Source organism: Daktulosphaira vitifoliae, unplaced genomic scaffold, assembly GCF_025091365.1.
Source record: "Daktulosphaira vitifoliae isolate Bord-2020 unplaced genomic scaffold, ASM2509136v1 Scaffold_5, whole genome shotgun sequence".
Lineage (NCBI taxonomy): Eukaryota > Metazoa > Arthropoda > Insecta > Hemiptera > Phylloxeridae > Daktulosphaira > Daktulosphaira vitifoliae.
Genome location: NW_026099576.1, coordinates 29804687 through 29825914, shown reverse-complemented (window position 1 = coordinate 29825914; position 21228 = coordinate 29804687). Strand labels below are relative to the sequence as shown.

At 27.1% G+C, this 21228-nt stretch overlaps 2 protein-coding genes across 4 annotated transcripts; one reads left to right on the top strand and one right to left on the bottom strand.

Annotated features, from left to right (window-relative positions):
- Positions 1-4518: 4518 nt before the first annotated feature.
- Positions 4519-8209, bottom strand: LOC126907287 (E3 ubiquitin-protein ligase RNF8-like). The gene is made up of 5 exons (XM_050688451.1): positions 8096-8209; positions 7888-7954; positions 6058-6155; positions 4813-5011; positions 4519-4758 (listed from the first exon to the last, which is right to left on the bottom strand). The coding sequence occupies exons 3-5, from the start codon at positions 6064-6066 to the stop codon at positions 4640-4642; spliced, it is 327 nt and encodes a 108-aa protein (XP_050544408.1). The 5' UTR covers positions 6067-6155; positions 7888-7954; positions 8096-8209; the 3' UTR covers positions 4519-4639.
- Positions 8210-9733: 1524 nt separating this feature from the next.
- On the top strand, positions 9734-20860 carry LOC126907274 (uncharacterized). 3 transcript variants are annotated; one of them, XM_050688431.1, is made up of 3 exons: positions 9734-9862; positions 14884-14917; positions 19907-20860. In XM_050688431.1, the coding sequence occupies exons 1-3, from the start codon at positions 9742-9744 to the stop codon at positions 20751-20753; spliced, it is 1002 nt and encodes a 333-aa protein (XP_050544388.1). In that variant the 5' UTR covers positions 9734-9741; the 3' UTR covers positions 20754-20860. The 3 variants fall into 3 exon arrangements, with proteins under 3 accessions (XP_050544388.1, XP_050544389.1, XP_050544387.1); XM_050688432.1 differs by lacking the exon at positions 9734-9862 and adding an exon at positions 10364-10908; XM_050688430.1 differs by lacking the exons at positions 9734-9862; positions 14884-14917 and adding an exon at positions 15327-16299.
- The last annotated feature ends 368 nt before the right edge of the window (positions 20861-21228 follow it).

Genomic DNA, 21228 nt, shown 5'->3' with positions numbered 1-21228 from the left:
TAACACTTAACCTGGTCATGGGGGGGGGGATTTAAAATAGCAACTTTTTTACAAAAACTAACTTTTTCAACTTAGTTTTTGAAAATGAAATACTGCGTCCTTTAAAAACATATCAAATTAAAGCTTATTTTATGCTATAAAATGAAAAAAACCCAGCACAGGGGGGTTGCGGCACAGTGGTGACGTGGCATAGTTGAATCAAGTATAATGATATCTGATAGTGATTAAAAACACTATCAAAATAAAACACTTCGATGCAAATATATAGTGTTTAATTTTAAAAAATTGGTGTTTTATTCCAAAATTACATGATCTGCTAGTTTCTTATTAATATCCTGATTAAGATAAAGTATGTCGAATAAAAAAGGGATTATTAAAAAATTTTTTTTTTCATAAATAAATTGTGTTGATCCATACACTTTTCAATAAGTTATAGCATCATAAAGTTAAAAATGTAAAAAATAAAATCGAGAATTTTCACATAAAAATAGCATTCGGTAGCCTATTCACCATGAAGACAAGTCCAGAAGTCAATTTTTTTATTTCCATAATAAAGTACATTACATATATACAAATCTTTAATATAAGATACATAAAAAAGTGTCAGATCTTCCGGAACACTTTAAAAAGTTAAGTTGAAAAAGTAAATTTTTTGTGAAAAAGTTGTCATTTTAAATCCCTCCCTGGGGGCAGGTTAAGTGTCAGATTTACAAAAATTATATGCTAAATGATAGGTAAAGACATCAAGCATCTATAAAAAAAAAATTATATTGATATGTTCATTTTTAAAAAACCCAGCACAGTGGTGACGTGGCATAGTTGGATNAAAAAACCCAGCACAGGGGGGTCGCGGCACAGTGGTGACGTGGCATAGTTGGATCAAGTATAATGATATCTGACAGTGATTAAAATCACTATCAAAAATAAACACTTCGATGCAAATCTTTGGATAGTGTTTAATTTTAAAAAAATTGGTGTTTTATTCCAAAAGCTACTTGATTTGCTGGTTCCTTATTAATATCTCGATTAAGATAAAGTATGTCGAATGAAAAAGGGTTTATTAAAAAATATTATTTCTCATAAAAAAATTGTGTGGATCCATAAACTTTTCAATAAGTTATAGCATTATAAAGTTAAATATAATATAAATCATAAAATCGAGAATTTTCACACGAAAATAGCATTCGGTAGCCATTTTCGCCGTGAAGGCAAGTCCAGAGGTCAAAATTTTTTTTTCAAATTAATGTATATTACATTAGCTTTAATTTAAGATATATATAAAAGTGTCAGACCTTCCGGAACATTTTCAAAAGTTATGTTGAAAAAGTAAATTTTTTGTGAAAAAGTTGTCATTTTAAATCCCCCCCCCGTGGGCAGGTTAAGTGTCAGATTTACAAAAAAAATATACCAAATGATAAGTAAAGACATCAAGCATCTATATAAAAAAAAATTATATTGATATGTTCATTTTTGAAAAAGTTAGAGCATTATTAAGTTAAAAATATAAAAAAAAATTATTTTACAAAAATCGTAATTTTTTATTAACTTTGATGTCAACTTTCACCACGAAGACAAGTCCAGAGGTCAAATTTTTTTTTTTCAAATTAAAGTATATTACATAAGCTTCAATTTAAGATATATATAAAAGTGTCAGACCTTCCGGAACATTTTCAAAAGTTAAGTTGAAAAAGTTAATTTTTTGTGAAAAAGTTGTCATTTTAAATCCCCCCCTGTGGGCAGGTTAAGTGTCAGATTTACAAAAAAAATATACCAAATGATAAGTAAAGACATCAAGCATCTATATAAAAAAAAATTATATTGATATGTTCATTTTTGAAAAAGTTAGAGCATTATTAAGTTAAAAATATAAAAAAAAATTATTTTACAAAAATCGTAATTTTTTATTAACTTTGATGTCAACTTTCACCACGAAGACAAGTCCAGAGGTCAAATTTTTTTTTTTCAAATTAAAGTATATTACATTAGCTTTAATTTAAGATATATATAAAAGTGTCAGACCTTCCGGAACATTTTCAAAAGTTAAGTTGAAAAAGTTAATTTTTTGTGAAAAAGTTGTCATTTTAAATGCCCCCCTGTGGGCAGAAAAAAGGTCAAATTTACAAAAAAATTATACCAAATGATAAGTAAAGACATCAAGCATCTATAAAAAAAAAAATTATATTCATATGTTCATTTTTGAAAAAGTTACGGCAGTTTTATTAAAAAAAATTGAAAAAATATCAAAAATTAGCGATTTTTAAATTTGTAATTTTTTTGGAGGTTTTTTCCATTTACAGGGAACGAGGGAAATTTTTTCAATTTTTGAGGGTAATGTCTTCAACTAGATACGATTTGTGATCTTTTGACGTATCGTTGAAAGAAATCCGTTCGGTGAGAGCTGAGAAAAAGTGGTAACAGACACAAAAAAAAAAAAAAAAAAATCATAGTAAAACCAATACCTTCTCAGCNACACAAAAAAAAAAAAAAAAAATAAAAATAAAAAAAAAACACATCTTAGTAAAATAATACCTTCTCAGCTTCGCATCGAAGCTAAAAGTAATGGCATTTTTAAGTCAAAAAAATTGAAAAAATTTCGATAATTAGCGATTTTTAAATTTGTAATTTTTTTTGAGGTTTCCCCCATTTACGGGGAACGAGGGAAAATTTTTTAATTTTTGAGGGTAATGTCTTTGACTAGATACGATTTGTGATCTTTTGAATTATCATTGAAAGAAATCCGTTCGTTGAGAGCTGAAAAAAAGTGGTAACAGACAAAAAAAAAAAAAAAAAACACATCATAGTAAAACCAATACTATCTCAGCTTCGCATCGAAGCTAAAAATTGTCCCGACACTTTATCTTCTGCATGTAAACGGCTGCCGTAGTTAAAAAAACTAGTGATGGGAAATATCGAATAGAAACTATCGAACTATTCGATAGTTGTCCACTATTCAAACTATTCGATAGTCATTCAAAAAATATTCGAATAGTAAAAATATTCGATAGTTTATGCTAAAAGTAAACTATACGGTTGTATAAACACAATTTGAATAGTTATACGATAGTTTAAAATATTCGAAAATGCCCATCACTAGTCTTTATCGGATACCTACAAAAGTACACTTCTAATCATATTCCGTTAGATGCGAGACAAAATCTTGACGAGTTGCGCTTGCAGTTATATTTTAACTAAAAACGATTTTGATAACATATTAAAACGAAGAATATTTCTGAACTTAATTTAGTATCATAACGTAATGGTTTATTTATTAAAACATTACTTATAATCAAAATTATTACAAAATTTATAATGGTTTTTTAAATAAATATTACGGTCTATGATTATTATGATTCGATTATAGTTTTTAAATTTTGTCGTATTGTTTGAAATTAATCTAAACATGAGGTGTTTAATTGAAATTTCTGAGTGGCTAATGTTCAGTAAATTTCTGTATATTAAAAGTACGCCTTCCTAAGAATCATTCCTATAATCAAATGCATGTAATTTCAAGAATTTATGGAACTGCCTGACAAAATTACATATTAGTAGAATGAAATACAACATAGCGGATATGAGATTGTGTGGAGACCGCAGTAAAAAAAAATCGGAATTTTAAAGCAGAAAAAACGTAAAATCTGTTCCAGGTGAAGCTATAATGAGGGGCTGGGATTTTAGTAAATAGTAAATACCTATGTTAATATTATGTAAATGACTTTTTATATATTTGATGGACAAAAATAAAAATAATATTAATTTTTAGGAATATATTTTTTTGCTCCATGATTTAATGCCAACTTTTGAAACTCGTTGCCCCACTGTGCGTCGAATCGTTGAATCCGTGAATTGACTTGGAGTATATCTTCTCAGTGTATGTAAAATTATTTTATAGTTCAATGTCATTACATTTGTATTTTGCGGACGTCCGATTGAATTTAAATATGAATTTATACATTTGAAAATCATATCATACAGAAAAAAACATATTAATTAGATGAATGGTAATCTTTCTTTTTTTTATGGTTAGAAATCTATTATTGAAATTTATTGTTATTTTTTATTATTAGTCATATGGGATAACCGCTTTAGTAGGAACCCGGTGGCGAACAAAATCCTTATGTACCAACCAATAGCTCTAGCTCCCAAGGTTTTATTTTATTATTTAATAGAGTTCTTGTAAAATATAATTAAAATACTTGTGCTTATTTATATTTGTATTAAAAACATTAAATAATATTTTATTGTGCTCATAGTTGTTAAAAAAGTACCTATCATTTTGCTAGGTATCAAATATATTTTAATTAAAATTTAAAATACAATAGATGAGATAATGTATGGAAAATATTTTATTTTTAACAATAAGGTAAATTATCTTAATTTTATATAAAATTTAACAATTTTAAATTCAAAGTTTAAATAATACATATGTAGTATGAGTTTATTAAACTAAGTTGTACAAAAACAAACTAAAATTATTTACAAATTTCACATGAATAATTATATTTATTTAATTATATTTTGTTCAATTTTTCTAAAAATATGAAAGAGTAAAAAGTAAATTTTCTTTTGGAAAGTTTAAAATGTATTACATTAGTCAAAAATTCAGGTATTTATCAAAACATAACTTCATGAATTCTTTGCACTATTTCTTATTGAACATGTGCAGGATGTGTATTTCGACGTTGAGTTGTACCTCTCTTCTACTACCTCTTCTAGCAGTTTGTCGTGCATACTCTACTCGTGGGACATTAACTGTCAATTCTAAAAATAGTTATAACAATAAATATAAGTTAATAAATGTTCAAATATACTTACTTTCTTGTTGTACTTTTTCCCGATGTTCTTTTATTGCATTCCCAAGAAGATTACAAATATTGGTAATAAAGTTATCCAGAGATAGACAAAGAGTTTTGGTTTGAACTAAAGTTCGACAAAGAGGACACACTTGACTATATTTCAACCAAGTATTTAAACAAATTTCACAAAATGTATGGCTGCAATTAATTGTACACGCCTAAAAAAAAAACAAATTTACATATTAAATTTTATATAAAATATTCATTTTCACAATTTATGACTAAATTTTATTTATTTCCCAATGATAATGAGATATTTAAAATCATTTTTTTAATCTAATTTATGGATGCTTATAATTCAAGTTTTCTTGAACTAACATTTTGAGATAAAATATGTTTTATTTAAACTTCAAACTCAAATTCTAAAATAAAATAATTTTGTTGGAAAATTTATGAAGTATGTGATTTTTTTTCAGTCTCTTAGAAGCTAATTGATCAAAAACAAAATTTAAAAACTTATTTAAATTTTGGATACAAATAGTTACTAAATTATAAAATAATAATATATAGACAATGACATAGTAATATGTTTCATTTTACTTAAATTGCATTTTATTTTCACAAGCAAACAAATTTACTTTAAAATGTCACACATTATGGTAAAGTAATGTCAATGTAAGTAAATTAAGTAATTGTAAAATTGTTTTTTATCTTAGAAGATTAAGCAAATTTTATTTTAAATTGAAAATTTGTGTCTTCATATGTTTNAAAAGTAATTGTAAAATCGTTTTTTATCTTAGACGATTAAGCAAATTTTATTTTAAATTGAAAATTTGTGTCTTCATATGTTTAGCAATCATATTAATTGTTAGTTCAAAATAAAAATATGTACATATACCTAAAGAAAAGCATTTTAAATTACTTTACTAGATTTTATTATATGATTTTTACAATTGATTTTTAAACACATTTATTTAATTTTTTAACTAATAAAAAATAAAATTTTCATCAGAAATTAATTTTTTAATTAAAATATTTTAGCTTTACTTTTCAGAAACTTTATTTACAATTCTAGAACCAGAAAGTTTAAAAAGTTTTCAGATCTCTACTATCACTTTATATTATTTAACAATCTTAAAATTGATTAAAAATTATTCCCTACTACATTTTTTAACCAAAGTAACATAATAAATTTGCTAAGAACTTTTAACATGATGACGTGTTATATTTCCACTATTAATGGATTTAAATGTAAAAATAATACCTTAACCATTAATTCATTACAAATTGAACATTGAAAATCACTTTCTAGAACACTATAAACTTTTTCTTTGATTGTTTCTTCAATTTGTGATATTTGATCTAGAAAAAAAATTCAAACAAAAAAATTAACTTCTCAAAAAAAAAAGATAATAATTAAAGTATGTTGAAGCTATTAAATGACTTAACAAAGTTTAACTTAAAAATTTTATCTAGAAAATAGAGTTACAAATGATAATAATTTGATAAATACCTTTTTTTAATGTAATTTAACATTAGCCTTAATACAATTGAAAGTTTAGGAAAAATAAGATAAATTAATTTTTTCAAAAATGTCTTAAATCCATAGGTGTTTTATTTTTTAATTAATATTTTTTCTTATCAAAATATTTAATAAAAGGAATAAGATTTATTTATTTTTAAAACGTGATGAAGATGTTTCTAAAATATTTATAAAAACCAATTAAGACCACACATGACAATGCATTATAAATTATATTTATCTTAGAGATTTGAATTATAATTGTTATAATATAAAAAAATGTAATGTTTTATAAACAAAAATGTATGGACATGATATTGTTACCAATGTTTCTAATGTTCAATTTAATACAATAGTAATAAATAAGCCCAAAATTAATTTATACCCCATTACGTGAACTCCATCAAAAAAATAAATAAACGGAGTTCATAGGTTATTCGCTTATATATTTTATACAGATAAATAAGTCCAGATTAAGACACAGTATATTTCATGTTATATATTAAGAATATCATGTGACTTTGCTTAAACAAGTGTAAAATTAAATAAAGTAAGTTAATAACAACATATATACTTATATAATCATCTTGTTGAATTTTTAAAGTATTTTGGTAATCTAAATTCTTTTTTGTTAATTCATTATTGGCGAGTTTATGCTGCGGACAAAAATTTTTTCAATATGATTTAATACAAAAATATAGGTTAATAAAACATGATTTTAGAACTAATTTAAAAACTAATACATTCTTTGTATTTTTTTTAATTATAGTAAATGTTAATAAAAAAAATTATTATTGTGTGAAAATAATATAATATGTATTAACCAGAGGTTAAGTTATTTTTACTTAAAATATATTTACTTTTAAAACTGTTTTTTTCAATTTTTTAACTTTTTTTGATTCTCGATTAATTATTTCATTAAATTTATCTAATTTAGCAATTAGAAAACGCTTCATTAATGCTTTTTCACTTTTCAGCTAAAATAAGTCAATTAATAATTAAAAAATTGGTTTTAAATAAGTGATACGTTCACATTTTGTGCACAAATCTTGGTTCAGTTAATAACATTTAACAGCTTGGTCATGCTTATTACAGATAGATATACAGGGACCCGCTGACAATTTTACACATTCTTACAGAAAACTGTATGTGAAAATGTAGTGCAACAAGCAGTTGAGACCTACCATATGAATGTTTAACATCTAATTAATATTATTTGAACTTATTATTATTATTTAATTGTGATTTAAAAAATTATAATTCTCATGATGTTTATAGCACATTGTCATCTCCCTGATGGACATTTTCAACATATCTTGAATCCATAGATTATTATTTTATTTTATTTTATTATTAATAAACATTATTATTTGATTTCATTATTCTTTAATTAGTTTTTTCTAATGGGATATGTACTAATTAAAATGTTGGGTTACTGTTAACAGGCATATGAGATATGAACCCAAATAGGGTCGTATCATAAGTAAAAATTAAAAATAAATATATAATTTTTGTATTCATTTAAAGAAATTAATTGCAAAAAAAAATATCATCCACAGAATTAAAACTTACAATATTGTCAACATAAGATTGACTTTTACTAGATTCATATTGTTCACCATATACTTCATTATTTCGTCTGAAAAATAAATGCAATTAATTTTAAACATCTAACTTTATAAAAATTAAACACAAACAGCAGAGTAATTTTAAAAGAATAGGGTATATATAAATGAAATATTTTAAGCATAATTCTGAATTTTGCAAAAAAGCATTTTACCATGAATGCAAGTTCTTTTTAATATTTTTTGTGAGCAAAGCATATTTGACACGGCCCGCGTCGCTTCGTTATACACGATGTCCCGCGACTCGTGTCACCTTTATCAGCCGTCGCCCTACTATGAGTATTCGACTGACCAACACCGCGTGTTATACGCTACGGTGCAAATTGCAAATGACGCACGGCCGACGACGACCCGCCGCAAATGGTGCGAGATAGAGATGGGCATCGCGTATAACGAGCGACGCGGGCCGTGTCAAATACCGCCAAGCCGCCGGTCTACTTAATGGCGACCGGGAAGAAACCGCGTATCGCAGTGAAGGCCGCAAACTCACGTTGTTTGTTGGGTGATCTAAGGGGTGAGTGGGTGTATACCAATACCGTGGGTTTTTCCGCCGGTCGCTGTTTCACCGCTGCTGATTTAGATGTTGTCACCGCTATTGTGCTATTGCTGCTGTTACTGTAGTTTAAAACGGTGTCTCCTCCACGTTCGATGCTAAGGGTGGTGGTGTCAGCCTCTGTTCTCGGCCTGGCACTAATAAAGTGAGTGTGTAGTTGGTCCGCGCTTTGTGGTCGGATGGTAACATGATGCGTGTTCGATAAGCGTTATGTGTCCCACCGTGTCATTAAAAACGTAGCGCAGTTCTTCACTATCTGTGATGATAGTTCGCGCGTGTGTGGGTCACCTGCTATATCTAGTGTTGGTAGATCTACATCGGGTAGCGTGTGTCGAGTACTCGCTTTCCAACAAGCTGTAGCGCGTCGCGTTGCGCCCAAGTGAATTATACCTGCAGCGTAGTCCCAGGAGACTTCCTGTTCTGTTAGAAAGTCGTGTCCCAGGAGTACGTCACAGTACAGATTCTCTAAGATAACAGCCGTAAAAGTGATTGTCAGATCTGCGATGTTCGCGGTAAAAGTAGCGGTGCCGGCGGTTGGTTTCGTGTGTCCGTCTGCTAGTCTAACCGCGTGTGTGGGTCCTTTGTGCACAATTCCGTAATTATGGGCTATTGGTGGGGTGATATATGACTTTTGCGCTTGTGAGTCAAGTAATGCCGTCACAAAACCGTTGTAAAATTCAAGTTCCACAGCGGGAGTTGTAATTTTACGCGGGTGCGTTTGTTCGGCAAAACTCGGGTGGGTTTACGGTTCGAACGATTTGTCCGCCGGCGGTGTCAATCGCCATAAGCGGGTATGTCGTCTCGGCTGGTATCCCCTCCCCCACGGTGACCAACATATCGACTCGCGCTATTATCGTATAACGCGGGGACTTTTGTTTTCTCGACCGTATGATTAATTTTTTTAAAGACCTTGAAGACCGCATTGTGTCCCTCACTGTGGGTGGGTGATGCGGTGAGTGAATTTAAAGGGGCTACAGCTTGTCCTGCGTTGTGAGCGAGGGGCTGTAGTCGAGTTTGAAGTGAATGGGCGAGGTGAAATGGAAGGTCGTTAAAAATTTCGTCATTTTGACCGAGAGGAACGCGCTCGATTTCGTTACCGGTGACAAGCAAACTGGCCGTTGGCGCTGCGCGTAGTTAATTTGCAATTTGGATTTGAATGGCATTGTAATTGTGGGCCAGCTTAACTGGTCGGTGCTCTTCCAGTCATAGTGAACGTTATTGACCGTATTTCAATCGAATTAACCAAAAATGAAAAGTACAAGTGGTGGTAGTTTGTTTTTGTTCTTCGGAAATACGATATCAACAATCGCGAGAATACGCGCTTTGCGTTCGCGTATAAACAAGTGGCGGCTCGTGGGTCTCGGAAGTGGTGAGGCAAACTTTTAATTTAGTAAATTTGAATAAAGAATATACCTATTTTTAAGATTATAGGTACACGTAGATAATAGCTGTATTAATCGGTAACATGTTAATTCTTTAAAATTTTTATAGAGTATAAGATGAAAAATTATAATCGCATAATAATTTTATACATTACTGATAACTATTGTGATAAACGTAATTCGTTTGTTGTTTTTGTGGGGTAAGCATAGATTAGGAACAATAAATATAAATCGATTCCATTTAATAAAATGTCGTTTCGCATTTGAAACCACCTGGCACACAATGGTGTTCACCGCTGAGGAAAATTTACATTAGCCTCATTTTACCAAGTATTCACGACTCTCCCTCACCAATCAATCGTAATAATCCAGTATAGCAACTGAATCAAAAAAGTTTGCCTCTCGGACCTCATCGGTTTGCTTCGTAATCAGTCGTGTAACGTGTTGTTAATCATTAACGAACGGCGAGCACAGACCTTTGGTTTCGGCACTAACTACCGTGTTATATCTCGCTGTGTTTGTGCAGTGCCAGTCAGGCGTAACATTGTGTTATATATTTTCGTCCTATTATCTTTTATGGTTCAAGATTACAAATTGCGTTAACTATAAAAACTCGTGCCACCTTTATCAGCCGTCGCCCTACTATGAGTATTTGACTGACCAACACCGCGTGTTATACGTTACGGTGCAAATTGCAAATGACAAATTGCAAATGACGCACAGCCGACGACGACCCGCCGCAAATGATGGGGGAGTCTTCCTCCCGTTGTGAAAGCGACAGCGTCGACCCAACCGATCCGCACCCGCGCACCATCGCCTACAACGCTGCTAACCTGTTGTCGCCCAAAGATCACGCCGGACATCGCGTCTTCGACGCTATCAAAAGTGCCGCGATATTATGCGAAGATTATTATTACTGTGTTTATCTTTTCGGTTTGTTTTATTTTTGTTAAAATAATCTGTTGTCGCTCATTTAATAAACGGCCCACGGGTCTCTACCCTCAAAACCAGAGTCGACCACCTTTTTTGTTACGTAAGTCTTGTCATAGTTTGAAAGTTAAAATTTAAAAAGGAATTANTTTAAAAGTTAAAATTTAAAAAGGAATAATTGTTTTCATTTTTTAACAATATTAAATGTAAAATCTATATTTAAAGTTTTATAAACAAATATTGTTCATACTCTTTGTAACTATCATATTAAGCGATTAGAAAGTTTATAATAAAAATAACGGACATATATTAAAAGAATGAATTAAAATAATATTTTTCAGGTAATTTTGATTTAGATATAGTGTTTATATTAATCAATTTATTTGATGGCGTTTAATAAAATGAATAATAGATTTGATTATATTAGTGTATTGTTTATCCATGTTCTACAAATTACTTACAGACGTGATGTCTTAAGAATAATCTTACTTCAATTTTTTATCTGTATTTGTTTGTAAAACAAATCTGTACAGATATTTATAACTTCCACTCCCATCTTCAAAGGAAATAACATCTCCGTGATTTAAAACTTGATAATCATTTTTGTTATTAGGAATTTTCACACAATTTACATAAGTTTCATTGCCTGTTCCCTGTAATACAGATATTGTTGATCAACATAGAATTAATTATTCTCTTTGATAGCTAAATTAATATAAACATGCAATAAAAATGTTAAGTCTTACACTGTGAGAAATAAGATATTGGCCATTGGATTTATTTATAAAACAATGTCGTCGTGCTATAGATTTTTCTTCAATTACAAGTAAATAGGCAAGAGAACGTCCAATAACAAACTGAAGAGTTATAATATATCAATTTAACCATTTTAAAGAAAAATAAAGTATATTGTAAAATATAAAACAAAGTTAAGATGGCTTAAAGATTAATATAGATATTATTTTCATATTAAAATATATGTATTTTTAATAAGTTCATCTTAATACTTAAATTGAGTTTATTTCTTAAAGAAAAAATCTACCTCAGTCTCTCCAATAGAATAGTTAATGCCACTAGCCAAGCACTGTAATGTTGCATTACCAGTTATGTCAGAATAACTGTTACTTCTTTTTAAACTCATTGTATTTTTTATCTCTTTTAAGATTAATGGTATTCAGTTTCAAATCTATCATATAAATACACTTTAAAGTAGACTTAAAAGTAATGAAAGTATTTATATTGAATTAAAAACATTCGAAACTATGGTAGCACATGTTAATTACGTACTGTTAATACATAATAGAACAATTTTATAAAAGCTTATAGAAAATAATAATGTTAAACAAATAAATAACTGGTTATAATGCTATAACTTTTTGAAAGATGTATGGATCAATATAATTCTTTTTTTTATGGATGTTTGATGTCTTTAACTATGATTTGGTATATTTTTTTATAAATCTGACCCTAAATCTGCATACAGGAGGGTATTCAATATGACAACTTTTTTACAAAAAATGTACTTTTTCAACTTAACTTTTGAAAATACTGATACTTTTATATATATCTTAAATTAAAGCTAATATAATATACTTTATTATGGGAAAAAAAAATTTCGGACTTTATTTGGTCTTCACGGTGAAAATGGCTACCAAATGCTATTTTTGTGTAAAAATTCTCCATTTTGTATTTTACATTTTTAACTTTATAATGCTATGACATATTGAAAAGTGTATGGATCAACATAATTTTTTTATGAGAAATAATATTTTTTAATAATACCTTTTTCATTCGACATACTTTATCTTAATTAGGATATTAATAAAGAACTAGCAGATCATGTAGCTTTTGGAATAATCCACCAATTTTTTTAAAATGAAACACTATCTAAAGATTTGCATCCAAGCGTTTTTTTTTTTATAGTGATTTTAATCACTGTCAGATATCATTATGCTTGATCCAACTATGATACGTCACCACTGTGCCGCGATCCCACTGTGCTGGGTTTTTTTACTTTTTTAAAGTCGAAAAAGTAAATTTTAAATTTGAGTTAGTTTAAATAGCCAATTTTTTAGCTTCGATGCGAATTTTTTATATGTAAATACTAATTTTTAATAATATTTAAACTTAGAAGTGATAGAAAAAGTCTAATTGCAGATTTGAAAACATCGCGAAAAGTTGATTTAGAATGGTATATTTTTGCTACTGATGAAAGTTCCTTGTAGTTCAGTGCATTTATTTATAGTAACAAACAGAGATTTTATTGAAATTTATTGTATCAAGCCCTTTAAATTTTTATACACGTAAAAATAAAGCAAAATACAACTTCTTTATTATTTTTATAATATTAAATTATTGAATATCAATTTCATACTAAATTTAATAATTATAATAAGTATTTATTCATATATTATATTTTAAAATCAAAAAACTACTAATTAGGATATAATCAAAGAAATAAGAGTTGATGTTGCTTTTGGAATAATCCACCAATTTCTCTAAATGAAACACTATCTACAGATTTGCATCGAAGCGTTTCTTATGATAGTGATTTTAATCACTGTCAGATATCATCTATACTTGTCCCATCTATGCCTTGTCTACACTGTGCCTCGATCGCACTGTGCTACCGTTTTTTATATTAACTTTGATGTCTGTTTTCACCATGAAGACAAAATAAAGTCTTAATTTTTTTTTCCATAATAAAGTATATTACATAAGCTTTAATTTAAAATATATATAAAAGTGTCAGTATTTCTGAAACACTTACAAAAATTAAGTTCAAAAAGTTCTCCTTTCTATATGCATTTTTAAGTTTGAACCCCCTTTGCATGAAGAGAATGGTCCGATTTAAAAAAAAAGTATATCGAATGAAAGAAATATATAAATATTATTTCTCTTAAAAAAATTATAATGATCCATACATTTTTCGAAAAGTTATAGCATTTTAAATTTAAAAATGTAAAATATAAAGTCGAGAAGTTTAACACAAAAATAGCATACGGTAACCATTTTCACCGTGAAGACAAAATAAAGTCCAAATTTTTTTTTTTCATAATTAAGTATATTACATAAGCTTTAATTTAAGGTATATACAGAAGTGTCAGTATTTCTAGAACACTTTAAAAAGTTGAAAAAGTTAATTTTTTGTGATAAAGTTGTCATTTTGTATCCCCCTCTGTGGGCAGGTAACGGGTTAAATTTATAAAAAAAATATATCAAATGATGTTTAAGAACATAATGCATCTATAAAAAAAAATTTTATTGATTTGTTCAGTTTTGAAAAAGTTATGGCAGTTTTAAGTAATTAAAATTGAAAAAATTTCGAAAATTAGAGGTTTTTAAATTTGTAATATTTTTGGAGATTTCTCCCATTTATGGGGAACGAGGGAAATTTTTTCAATTTTTAAGTGTAATGTCTTCGACTTGATATGATTTGTGACCTTTTGACGTATCGTTGAAAGAAATCTGTTCGGTGAGACCTGAGAAAATGTGGTAACAGACACATCGAAATCAAAGCTAATAATAATGAAAAAAATGCATTGCCACAGATAGGTTTGAAGTTCGTACCTTAAGCTTGACAGGCATTATTAATATTAGACTGTTTTAGCTTTTCTCCAAAAATAGTTAACTATTAATAGTACTTAAGTATGTTTTCTCTGTCAACTTTTTCTTAAACTTTATTTTACAAATATATATTATTTTGAATTTCCCTAATGGAGTCAAGTTTCTCAAAAAATTATATCAAATAAAAGAAAAATAACTAAGGTGTTTATAAACAAAAGTTTTGTTTTGATTCATGATTCATCCATCAAAAAGTTATGAAAGTTTTAAGTAAAAATACTAAATTGAAAACAATTTTTTATACGACAAAGTTTTATTGGTTTTAAATAACTTTGTCATAAAATAAAGCGAGTGCATATATAAATGCATTTCATTAAAATGAAATGAAACTCATGAAATATGTTCTTTCCAAACAATGTATTATTCTCTTAGATAAGGTATTATTATTACTATCTTACTGTTATTTTCATTAAAAACTGTATTAAGTATTTTTTTTATTTTATGTATTTTTCAGTTCAAAGCAAAAGTATCATGAATATAAATTACAAGTAAACACACACTATTAAATCTTACATAATTATGCATAATTTAATAACATGTAATAACTAATACATGTTATTATATTTTTATATTATACAATTTTATGATAATTAACCATTGATGGTGAGGGCATATTATTTATTTTTTAAACCGGTGTTAAAAATTCTAGTAACGTCACTTAACAAAAAATAATACTAAAATTAATTTTAATTAGCAAACCAAATAAAAAATTCCAATTTAATTTTATTCAGTTATTTTTAGTAAACTTGATTTCTTTGTTTTTATGATGTTTGCAATAAAAGTTCTAAATTATTCAAATTAACAGACATTATTATTTGCATTGTCTTTTTTTATTGGCAAATCTAATATAATTAAATATAACATTAAATTAAAGGAATAGTACAGTCTACTGTAATATGCTGTTTCTTGACTATATTATAATATTATTTTATTTAATTCATACAAGTTTATAAATTAGTTATAACTGAATGATTAATAATTAAAAAATGTATAGTGCGATTTTTATATTTGTATTTTTAAGTCAATTATGTTTTGGATTTTTATCTACGGTGAATTTTAAGAATGAAAAAAGAGAATATGTAACATATCTAACTCAAGTAGTAAATTTAATACGTGTACAAAAGGGTTGGAATTGTCTAAATAATTTTGAACTGAAATTAAATTCGTCCGATGGTATACATGTTGAAAAAGTTTTGGCAAAAAAAATTAGCAATACAAATCTTTTAGATGTATTAACTTTAATAATTGTTTTACTGAACAATGTATATATTGAAATTATAAGATCATTTCTAGAGTTTCTTAGAATCATTATAAACAAGTGTGAAAGGTATTCTGCCGATTATTTATTTAATAAATTGATTGTTTATTCTGAATTACTTGAGAATAGTGTAAAAAAATCTACAATTTTATTTGACAAATTGTATAAAGCAACAACGTTTATCAGTTCTTTAGATTTAAAATATGCATTTCCTAAAATTGAAGGAAATCCTTTTGTTATAGTTGATGAAATATATTTTATCAAACAATTCGTAAGTTCCATAATATTAACAAATTGGTCATATTATAAGACCCAAAGAGGAGATTTAGTCAAAACTACAGCAGTAACAGTTTTATCCAATATAACAAATTTCGCAAATGAGGTAACTAGAATGGTATTTATCAATAAATTGAAAAATAATATTTTAGTAAATTTTTCCTACCGAATTAATATTGAACAAATACTTGATATGGAATACAAAACCTGTTCAAATAAATTCTCGAGTTATAATGAATTTATTTTACACGAACTCGATACAGTTTATGACCATATTGCAAGAAATGGATTTGATGAATTTGGATTTAATTTATTACTTTTTCCTGCGATAAATAAGTGAGAATTATAGTTTTGAACGTAAAATTACTATAAAATAATTAATATAAGTTATTAAGATAATTAAATTAAGACTACATATAATAAAATAATAGAATATTAAGGTTATTATTTTTTTTATTTATAAATGCTAAAAATCAATATTTTGTATAAGTTATTATTTATTTTATAACTAAGTTTCAGAACAGTTTTATTCATCCTGAGAACACTAATGAACAATATAATTCTTGTTTATTATTAAACTCTCAATAATGTATATTCAATAGAATTTTAGTTATGGGTATATAAAAGAACCACAACCCTCTAAAATAAAAATCGTTCCTCTCGTATTATGCTACGGCCGGACATCGAAATTGTATCACAAATCATGTAAAAATATGAAACACGGTATGGGATTAAATCCATGGCCTAAGGTTTTTTAGAGACACACCTTATCTCAAGGGCAAAGCATATTATGATTCAAAATCTCATATACTTCTATATAGGTTGATAACAAGACGTGCAACTGAGAAATACACAGTACTGTATCATTTTAAACTTTCATATTTAAGTAGAAGGAAGAGTGCAGTTTATATCTAATTATAAAATAACAATATCCACACTTCAACCCTAGTTTTTACTTTTAAGAGTCAATTACTAAAGATCACATTTTAAAAAAAGGTCACTGTCTTATATACCTTATTAACATTTTATGAAGTTTTGTCTGCCTTTATAAAATTTACAACAATTTAAATAAGTTAATATCNAAATAATTAATATAAGTTATTAAGATAATTAAATTAAGACTACATATAATAAAATAATAGAATATTAAGGTTATTATTTTTTTTATTTATAAATGCTAAAAATCAATATTTTGTATAAGTTATTATTTATTTTATAACTAAGTTTCAGAACAGTTTTATTCATCCTGAGAACACTAATGAACAATATAATTCTTGTTTATTATTAAACTCTCAATAATGTATATTCAATAGAATTTTAGTTATGGGTATATAAAAGAACCACAACCCTCTAAAATAAAAATCGTTCCTCTCGTATTATGCTACGGCCGGACATCGAAATTGTATCACAAATCATGTAAAAATATGAAACACGGTATGGGATTAAATCCATGGCCTAAGGTTTTTTAGAGACACACCTTATCTCAAGGGCAAAGCATATTATGATTCAAAATCTCATATACTTCTATATAGGTTGATAACAAGACGTGCAACTGAGAAATACACAGTACTGTATCATTTTAAACTTTCATATTTAAGTAGAAGGAAGAGTGCAGTTTATATCTAATTATAAAATAACAATATCCACACTTCAACCCTAGTTTTTACTTTTAAGAGTCAATTACTAAAGATCACATTTTAAAAAAAGGTCACTGTCTTATATACCTTATTAACATTTTATGAAGTTTTGTCTGCCTTTATAAAATTTACAACAATTTAAATAAGTTAATATCTATATTTTTTTGATTATCTTTAAGTTAATGTTTTTCGATTTCAAAAAATTATTTCATTTAATCAATTAAAAAACATTCCAAACAATTCGAACCATAGCTGGCAACACAAATAGGCAGCTTTTAATAGTATAGTATACAGATTAGTTAATATTCCGTCGAATAAAATAGATTTTGATACTATTGAGAACTTGGGGGTATAAGAGAAATAACTAGATTTAATGGGTATAATGAGAACGTAGTTTCAAAATTAGTCTGAACAGAAAAATGAAATAAAGAAAGGAAGGCGGCTAATACACTAACTAGCATATTAACAAAAAGAAATTAGATCACTCACTATACAGGATGATTTTTTTATCATAACCCACTCAATTACTTACAGAATAATAATAATTTAAAATTTTTTTTTTATTATTATCTTTAGTTACACATTATTCTTGAATTATTAACTATGTAATACTTTTTAAGTTCATCCCTTATGCCTGGTAAGGGTGTCAACTTTGTTTTTTTAAATGGCAACACGTATTTTTAATTTAATAAAATGTTTGAGTTTTTAATTGAATAGTAAATGGCATTTGAATTTTTAATGAAACTTAATTTGTTTATTAGATATAAACATTTAAAGTTTCAAATTTTTGAGTTAATATATAGGTATAATACACAAGGGATTATAAATACAGGTAGCTAATTCATTTTTTATGACATCGATATTAGCAGATACACAGCATTGTTATTATCAATGATAGTAAGGTACATTGTTGTGAGTTTATAAATACACTAACTGACAATACAAAAAGTATATCTATTGATAGTCATAATTGATAATAAACAATCCGTGACTGTGATAGCAATATCATAAAAAACCAATTAGCTACCTGTATTTGTAATCCCTTGTGTATTATACCTATATATTAACTCAAAAATTTGAAACTTTAAATGTTTATATCTAATAAACAAATTAAGTTTTATTAAAAATTCAAATGCCATTTACTATTGAATTAAAAACTCAAACATTTTATTAAATTAAAAATACGTGTTGCCATTTAAAAAAACAAAGTTGACACCCTTACCAGGCATAAGGGATGAACTTAAAAAGTATTACATAGTTAATAATTCAAGAATAATGTGTAACTAAAGATAATAATAAAAAAAAATGTATAAATTATTATTATTCTGTAAGTAATTGAGTGGGTTATGATAAAAAAATCACCCTGTATATTATCCGGGCACCTTAAATGGACCAGCTAGAATTTTTAAGAATTTTGGTATTACTTTAGTAACATCTAAAAGTAATAATTTAAGAGATTTATCAAGTAATCCTATAGATAAAGTAGAAGAAGGGAGGAATTTGGGCATTTATAAAATACAATATGAAAATTGTAATAAATATAATGTAGAAAAAACAAGAAGAAGTATAGAGGTCAGGTTTAAAAAGCACATAAGAAACATAAAAAATCAAGAAGTTGATAAAACTCCGGTGGCTGAACAATTAACTGACACATAGTCACTCCATTAAAATCATAAAACTAATTAAAATTGTAAATAAATACAAAGAACATAATACAAGGAAGGCAATAGAAATGTTTAAAAATAAGAATAATTTTATTAATTGGTATACGAGTCCACTGAAAAACTCATTATTAAACTTGTGTAAACTGTCGAAATGTGATAATATTACTTAGTGATAAGTCACTAGGTTATAAAGTCACTAAGGGAATATAAGAGGGTTTTTCAGGTCAGATTGTCAGTATGTGTTAAACGTAACGTGAAGTATATTTTATATTATAATTTAGTATTGTATTTTCGAAAATTAAAGTAATTTTATTTAAAATGCATAAAATAATTTTGATTGTGCATAAAAATTTTTTAAAGAACCACAATAGACCCAACCCAATATCTTCATAAAGAAAGAAGTTTTACTTCGTTCGCGCGTACTAGTAATACGCACTGCTTTAACTTTTATATTAATAATATTTTTAATATAGTTTTAATTTTAAGTAATATTAGCCACAAGTGATCAATTTTTATAATATACATATTAAGCTTCGCATTGAAGCTAATACTCTGCATGGTAACATTAATAGCAACTAATATTTGTAATGGTTTATTCTAAACATTAATAACATTTTCTTAATCGATAAATTTATTTTACAGTATTCCGTCACTCGTACCACCACTAGATGATCCAAACAATCCAGGACAACGAATAGCAGCTATGAATATACTTATTGATGAGATTAATTGGGATTCTTTGACTGGTATATCAATACAGGAATCCTATCAAACAATTAGTTTGAGCCGTGTTCTCAGAGATCCAGTTGATAATTATAACTTTCATCTCAAAAAAATATATATCATAGTTTTATTCAGGTGTAAGATTTTAGAAGTATTAACAGAATACACTTCTTATTTAACTGTAATCTTACAATTATTTGGCGAAGAGAAAAAAGATTTAGAGTTTGCAATTAATCATGTTAAATATGTTGAATCGGTATATAAATTTTTTGATACTGTTAAAAGGACTCAGGAATTTTTTAATAATATAAATACAGCCATAATGAATTTAAAGAAATCGTCGATTTGGTCTCAAAAACAAGCAGATTCATTATTATCACCCATAGAAAAATTGATAAATGATTATTTTGTTTTGTTAAATAAAAAATCTTTACTACGTGATGATTTTTTTCATATAGAGAATTCTGATATGGAAATAATAGTACACAAATATCTATCTGATATAAAACTAGTAAGAAATATGTTGTCAAGTAAGTTATGCGACTCGAAACGAAAACGATTAGTGAGTTGTATATTTGAATCAAATCCCAGATTTGATCAAAGAAATTTTATAAAAATGATCAAGAAAAATGTTGCTGAGTTGAACAATACTGAAATTAATGATTCGATTACATACTGTCAACAAGCTTGTGTGGAACTGACCAAGTATTGTGAAAATTTTAACAACGTTGAACTTAAAAATCTTGGTTTTCATAAAATTTATTGAAATATTTCTTATTTTAATAACTAATTATGACATATTTTAAATTTTCATTGTATTCATAATTAAATTCTTTTTAGCTTCGATGCGAAGCTGAGAAGATATTGGTTTTACTAAGATGTGTTTTTTTTTTTTTTTTTTTTTGTGTGTCTGTTACCACTTTTTCTGAGCTCTCACCGAACCAATTTCTTTCAATGATACGTCAAAAGATCACAAATCGTATCTAGTCGAAGACATTACCCTCAAAAATTGAAAAAATTTCCGTCGTTCCCCATAAATGGGAGAAATCTCCAAAAATATTACAAATTTAAAAACCTCTAATTTTCAAATTTTTTCAATTTTTTTTACTTAAAAGTACCATAACTTTTTCAAAAATGAACATATCAATATAATTCTTTTTTATATAAATGTGTAATATCATTACCTTTCGTTTGGTATATTTTTTTCATAAATTTAACCCTTAACCTGCCCACAAGGGGAG